Below are 6,730 nucleotides of genomic sequence, written 5' to 3'. Positions count from 1 at the left end.
ATGTGGGGAACACGGTGACCTCGGCGTGTGGGGGAGAGAGGGACAGCGTGGATGTGAGGGTGCGGGACACACGGCGACCTCGGGGTGCGGGGGACGCGGGACAGTGAGGGGGACACGGTGACCTCGGGGCGTGAGGGACGGAGAGTGACCTCGGGGTGTGGGAGGTAATGGGGACAGTGAAGGGGACACAGTGACCTCGGGGTGTGAGGGACACGGGACAGTGAGGATTTGAGGGGACACTGAGTGACCTCGGGGTGCGGGGCACACAGGGACAGCGTGGATGTGGGCGTGTGGGGGACACCCGTGGGGACAGTGAGGGAGGGGGACACTGAGTGACCTCGGGGTGCGGGGGACACAGGGGACAGTGTGGATCTGGGGACAGTGAGGGTTTGGGGACACCCATGGGGACACTAAAGGTTTGGGGACAGTGAGGGTTTGGGGACACAGGGGACAGTGAGGATCTGGGGACAGTGAGGGTTTGGGGACACCCATGGGGACAGTGAGGATCTGGGGACAGCAAGGATTTTGGGGACAGTGAGGATTTGGGGACACCCAAAAACCCCCAAACCCCACAGCCAGAACCCCCAATCGGGATTTTTGTGATCCAGGGAACCCCTGAGCTCCCCAAAGTTTCGGCTCCCAAACTGCAAAAACCCTCAGGAAAACCCCAAAATCCAAAAACCCTCAGGAAAACCCCAAAATCCAAAAACCCTCAGGAAAGCCCCAAAAGCCCCAAACTCCAAAAACCCTCAGAAAAACCCCAAAATCCAAAAACCCTCAGGAAAACCCCAAAAGCCCCAAACTCCAAAAACCCTCAGGAAAACCCCAAAATCCAAAAACCCTCAGGAAAACCTCAAAATCCAAAAACCCTCAGGAAAGCCCCAAAAGCCCCAACCAAACTCCAAAAAGCCTCAGAAAAGCCCCAAAAGCCCCAAACTCCAAAAACCCTCAGAAAAGCCCCAAAAGCCCCAAAGAACCCAGCGAGCCCTCTCTGTTAAAAGGTTTTTATTTAACGTTTTGAATTCGAGGTAAAATACTTTTATTTTTCAGGTTTTTTTTTTTTTTCCTTTTTTCCGTTTTTTTTTTTTTCAACTTCCATAACAAAATACGGAGCTATGGGATACCCCTGGAAAAAAATATGTATATTATCCATAAATTTCTCTAGCACTCCATCATATATATATATAATATATATATGCAACCCTTTTTTTTAAATCTGATTTTTATAGAAATCGGAATTTTTTTTAAAGGCACAAATTTCGGATTTTTTGTCTTTTTTTTTTTTTTGTTTTTTTGCCCCTCTACTTTACACCCTATGTACAAAGCCACGCTCCCCATCCCAAATTCCATCAATTTTCCCGATGGATTCCTGCCGGATTCCCACCGGGGAGAGCTCAAATCCCTCGAAATCCCTCGAAAAAGGGGTTTTTGGAACCCAAAGAAAAGCGTAAATACCGGTTTAAAAAGCGCTAAAAAAAACCAAAAAAAAAAAATCAAAGTTTTTCCCCGGAAAATCCAAAGTTTTTCCGGGTTTTTGATGATTTCAACCGAGAGAAAATTCCTGGTTTTTTTTTCAATCCCACCAGGACGCGGAGACGCGAAAAAAAGGAAAGAAACCAACGGAAAAAAACAGCTTAAAATAATACAAAACCTCAACATAATTATGGAATAAATAAAAAAATCCGGGACAACCCCATTAATGCTGTTGGATTTTTCCTCCTGTTCCTCCTTTTTGGGAAATTCCTCCCCACAGAAATTCCCCCTTTTTGGGGCTGTCCCATCGAAAAGTCTCTTATTTTTTTTTTGTTTTTTGTCCTTTTTTTTACATTTTTCCTACGGATTTGCTACGAAAAAGAAGCGAAATTACCAACAAAAACAAAAACGGGATCATGCTCCGGGGCAAATTCATCCAGGAGAGAATTCCAACCATTCCCAACTTCCCGAGGGTTTGTTTTCTATTAAATGGTTTGGCACGATGGAATTTGAGCAATTTTTCCTCGAAACTTCTGATTTTTTTTTTCTCCATAAAATTTGGATCTGGTTGATTTTTATTTTTTCCTTTAAATCTTTTTTTTTTTTAAACACGTTTTCCTTCTCCTCTTCCTGCTTTTTTGTTTTGTTTTGTTTTGTTTTTCCTTCCTCTTCCTGCTTTTATTTTTATTTTTCTTCCTGCTCCCGGGCTCCGTTGGGAATTCTGGAATCCCCGAGAGGCGCCGGATCCGCCGTCCTGAGTCCGGAATTCCCTGAACTCTCCCAAGTTATTTTTATTTTATTTTCTTTTTTTTTTTTCCTTATTTTTGTTTCTATTTTTTTTTTTGCAGTGCAATGGCTGTGGAAAAACAAAAAAAACCCCAACGTTCCCACCCTTCCCAAAAAAACCCCCAATCCCAAAAAATCCTTTTTTTTTTTGTCTTTAAAGCCACAACAATTCCAACTTTCCTCCTTCTCCTCCCTGGGATTTCGCCTCGAACCCGAAGGATCGGAAGAGGGCGGGGGGAAACGAAAACACGAAAATTCCGGCGTTTTCCCCCCGTTTTTGTGTTTCTGCTTTTTCCCGACGGTTCCGGCACTTGGATTTGGGATCGGGGCGGGGATTCCGGGAAAGGCCTCCTGTGTGATTCCTGAGTTCCTCCTCGCGCCCTCTCCGGGGTCGTTTCTTTGTGTTATTTTGGGGTTTTTTTGGGATAATCCGGGGGTTTTCCACCCCAAAAACCCTTTGAGCTCCACATTCCGAGGCTCCCGCACCCGGCCGGGTCGGGATTTTGGGAATTCTGCTCCCTCCGGCAGGGAATTCCCAGAGCGAATCCTTGGGAACTCCGGGCTCACAACCCGGAGGCAGAACGGCGAGATTCGGGATTTTAGGGATTTCACCCCAAAACCCGGCAGCGTCCGCCAAACCCGAGCGCTCCCGCATCCAGAAATTCCCACAAAAAGTCCAAACGCGGTTTTGCTCCGTTTTCTTTTTTTTGTGTGGTTTTTTTTTTCTTCTTTAAGGCATGAGTCAAACGGGGAGAAAAGGGTCCAAAAAAACCTGGGGGACGGCGCCGGAATTCCGGCGTTCCCGGGACTCACCACAATCATTCCAGCGCTCCTTCCAAGCATTCCCAAAAAATTCCACCCACACGGATCCCGCAGCGGGGAAAACAACAAAAACCTCCCGCTCCGGGCACACGAAAACCAAAGGGAGGGGAAAAAAAAAACCAAACCCCAACATTTTTAATGCGTTAGGATTAAAGGCATCCGGTTAATTCTGTGTTATTCCCGTTCCCTGAAAAGTTTGGAGAGTTTTGCTCATGGCTTCTGCGAGAGAGAGAGAGAGAGAGAGAAAGGCGGGAAAAGGGGAATTTTCCCCGGAAATCCGCCGGGAACGACGCGGCCTCCATCCCGATTTTCCGAGTTTTCCTGATTCCTCTTCCCCCCGCCCCAAACCCCGCTCCGTGGACAGTGCAAAATTCCCGATGCAAAATTCCCAAGCTCCTCCTTTTCCCAAAAAACACGAAAAAAAAAAAAAAACCCCAAAAAAATGAACCAAACCAGCTCCTGGATGGCCGGGGGAAACCTCGCATCCGTTAAAAAAAAAAAAAAAATTCCCAAAAAATCCAAAAGCCAACGCCCCCTGGATGTGGAGATTCCCAAAAAGCCGCGAGCCTGGAACCCCTCCGTGCCAGTCCTGGAGCCCGAGCCGGCTTTTCCCGGGAAAAGCGAGCGGGAATCGCGGCAATTCGGCTGCTGCGTCTTCACCTGCAAGTCAACAACAGAAACAACACAAAGGCCGAAGCTGCCCGCCCCCCCTCCCTGCTCCCACCCCCGAAAACCCCCCGAGACCCCGGCCCTGCCCCGCCTCCGCGCCCCCCTCCCCGCCCTTATCCCGAACTGCTCTGCAACCTTGCTACATAAATACACGGATTTCTCCTCCGGGCGTTTGTTTGCCAAGGTTTTGTTGTTGTTGTTGTTGGTTTTTTTTGTCGTTCCAGCCGGGGATTAGGTGTCGGAGGCGGCGGCCACGGCTTTGGGCAGGTGCCAGACCCCGTTGGGCCGCGGCTCCCTCGGGCATTTCCTGCCGGGAATCTCCGTTCCAGCGCCGCTTCAGCCGCAGCTTGGGGGGCATCAGGGCGTCCTCCCGCCTCTCCTGCCCGGCCGCGGCGTCCCCGGGGCAATCCCGGCCTTGTTTCTCCGCGTTCTCCTCTCCGGATGAGCCGGGCTGAGGCGGGACGGGCACCCACGCCGGAGCGGCCGGGCGGGCGAACACCGCGGCCTTCTCCTCCTCCTCCTCCTCCTGCTGCTGCTGCTCTTCCTCCCGCTTCTCCGGCTTCTCCTCCTCCCGCTCCTCCTCCCTGTCGGGCTCCACCTTGACGCGGGGCGGCTCGGCACTGCCGCCGCTGCTGCCGCCGTTGGTGCCGCCCTCAGGGCTCTCCAGCCGCTCGCGGTTCTTGCGGCCGGCGGGCGGCGGCTGCAGCTTGATGGGGAACTGCGGCTGCTCCTCCAGCGGCACCGGGCACTGCAGCGGCGGCACCACCAGCGGGTAGCGGGGGAAAGTCCGCGGGCTCAGGTGGTAGTTGAACACGGAGCAGGCCTGCGAGTGCAGGTAGTGCTTCATCTCCTCGGGGTTGAAGGAGAAGCAGCTGCTGCCGGCGGCGGCGAACGGGCTGAGCCCCGGCGAAGGGCTGTACGAGAAGAGCGTGGGCGTCAGCGACAGCGCCGGCGAGATGGGCACGTTGAGCACGCCGGGGCGGCCCGGCAGCGGCGACACGGCGAAGGGGCTGTGCGGGTGCTCGGGGAACACGCCGGGCCGCGAGAACAGCGGCAGCACCACCTCGGGCTTGCGCTTGGGCCCCGGCCGCGGCCGCGGCGGCGTGCGGCGGCGCCAGCAGCTCCCGGCGCCAGTCCGGGGCGCTCTCCTCCAGCTCGGCCGGCTCCGCCTTGCGCTCGGGGTCCGGCAGCGCCGCCTCGGCGTGCGGCGGCAGCAGCGAGGCCGCGGCGAAGCGGCCCGGGCCCTCCTCGGTGGGAGAGTGCGGCTCCAGAGGGGGGAAATGGAAACCGGGAGGAGGCCGTGGGCACGGGCGGGGGCGCTCTGCGGAACCACGCCTGCAAAATGGGGGGGAAAAGGGGAAAAATGTGAGTTAGGGGAGTGAGGGGGTGGGGGATGAGGGGGCTGGAGTCTGCGGGGATGGGTTGGGAACGTGTGGGAGTATTGGAAATGTCCGCCTGAGGGAGGGTGGCATCAGTCCGTGGAAATGTCTGAAATATCCACGGAAATGTCTGAAATACCCATGGAAATATCTTAAATATCCATGGAAACATCTCATCTGAGAGGGGATCTCATCAATCCGTGGAAATGTCTGAAATACCCATGGAAATCTCTTCTCTGAGGGGGGATCTCATCAATCCATGGAAATGTCTGAGATATCCATGGAAGTGTCTGAGATATCCATGGAAGTGTCTGAGATACCCATGGAAAAAACTCAAATATCTGTGGAAATATCTCATCTGAGCAGGGATCTCATCCATGCATGGAAATGTCTGAAATGCCTGAAATATCCATGGAAATATCTCAAATATCCATGGAAATATCTCATCTGAGAAGAGATCTCGTCAGTCCATGGAAATGTCTGAAATATCCATGGAAATGTCTCATCTGAGAGGGGATCTCAACAATCCATGGAAATGTCTTCCAGTATCCATAAAAATATCTCAAAAATCCATGGAAATATCTTCAATGTCCATGGAAACCTCTTCTCTGAGGGGGAATTCCATCAATCCATGCAAATGTTTCGAATACCCATGGAAATATGTCCAATATCAACGAAAATATCCCCGATATCCATAAAAACCTCTCCTCTGAGGGATGATCTCATCAACCCATGGAAGCATCTCAAAGATCCACAAAAATCCCTCAAATTCCCACAGAAACCCCCTCAAATTCCACCCAAATCCCACGAATTCCCACCCAAACCCCTCAAATTCCCACCTCCTTTTCCCACCACAAATCTCCGTGAGGGAGGGGGACGATCCTGGAGAAAACCCCCAAATTCCAGCTTTGCCCTCCCAGTCCCCGCCCCGCTGGGAATGAAAAGGCCGGGATTAACCCAGAGCGTTCCAAATTCTCCCAAATTCTTTTTTTTCCAAGCGCCCCAGGGACAGGAGGGAGCTGGGAACTGCCCGGACTCGTTTGCTCCCAGTTAATTACGGAATTACAGCTCCAGACACATCTTCCCACCCCCGTGCCTTGGCTTGGAAAAGACATTCCCCTCCTCTAAAAAAAAAAAAAGAAAATAAAACAAACCCCAGCAGGGCCCACACAGGTGAAGGAGACACCAACACCTGGAGGAATTTTTCCCTTTTTTTTTTTTTTTGGCCTTCCCGGAGCCTTGCAAAAACAAAACCTTGGAGCTTCCCTCGGGGAGGGGAGGCGGCCCCAGAGACGGCGCCGGACGGAGGCTCCAGCCTGGAAAAATCTCTTTTTTCCCCACACACAACCTGCTTTGATCCCTATTTTCCCTGCTTTTTCCCTGCTGGATTGGCGTTCCAGGCTCTACCCTGGAAGCTGGATCAGATCTTCCAAATCGGGACTTGTTTGTGGAGAAAAATTTGCAACTTTTGGGAACAACGGCTTGCAGACAGTTTTTTTATCTTTATGGATTCAATAATCACTGATTTCCCCACTTTTCCTGCTCTTTTTCCTGCTGGATTGGTGCTCCAAGCTCTCTCCCCTGGAGCAGCTTACGCTAGG

General features: G+C 52.1%; 1 protein-coding gene across 1 annotated transcript; it reads right to left on the bottom strand.

The window, feature by feature from the left end:
- Positions 1 to 3,946: 3,946 nt before the first annotated feature.
- Positions 3,947 to 5,085, bottom strand: LOC128950225 (ETS translocation variant 3-like; the record flags this gene model as incomplete). The annotated part of the gene is given in 5 exon segments (XM_054295108.1): positions 3,947 to 4,038; positions 4,040 to 4,834; positions 4,836 to 5,036; positions 5,038 to 5,064; positions 5,066 to 5,085. Coding segments are annotated over 5 exon segments (1,100 nt in total), but the record flags the coding sequence as incomplete, so codon positions are not given.
- Between the last annotated feature and the right edge of the window lie 1,645 nt (positions 5,086 to 6,730).

This window comes from Melozone crissalis, unplaced genomic scaffold, assembly GCF_028551555.1.
Source record: "Melozone crissalis strain CALT ecotype California unplaced genomic scaffold, PUWL_Pcris_2 ptg000514l_1, whole genome shotgun sequence".
NCBI classification, from domain to species: Eukaryota; Metazoa; Chordata; class Aves; order Passeriformes; family Passerellidae; genus Melozone; species Melozone crissalis.
This window is presented reverse-complemented; position numbering and strand designations above follow the sequence as displayed.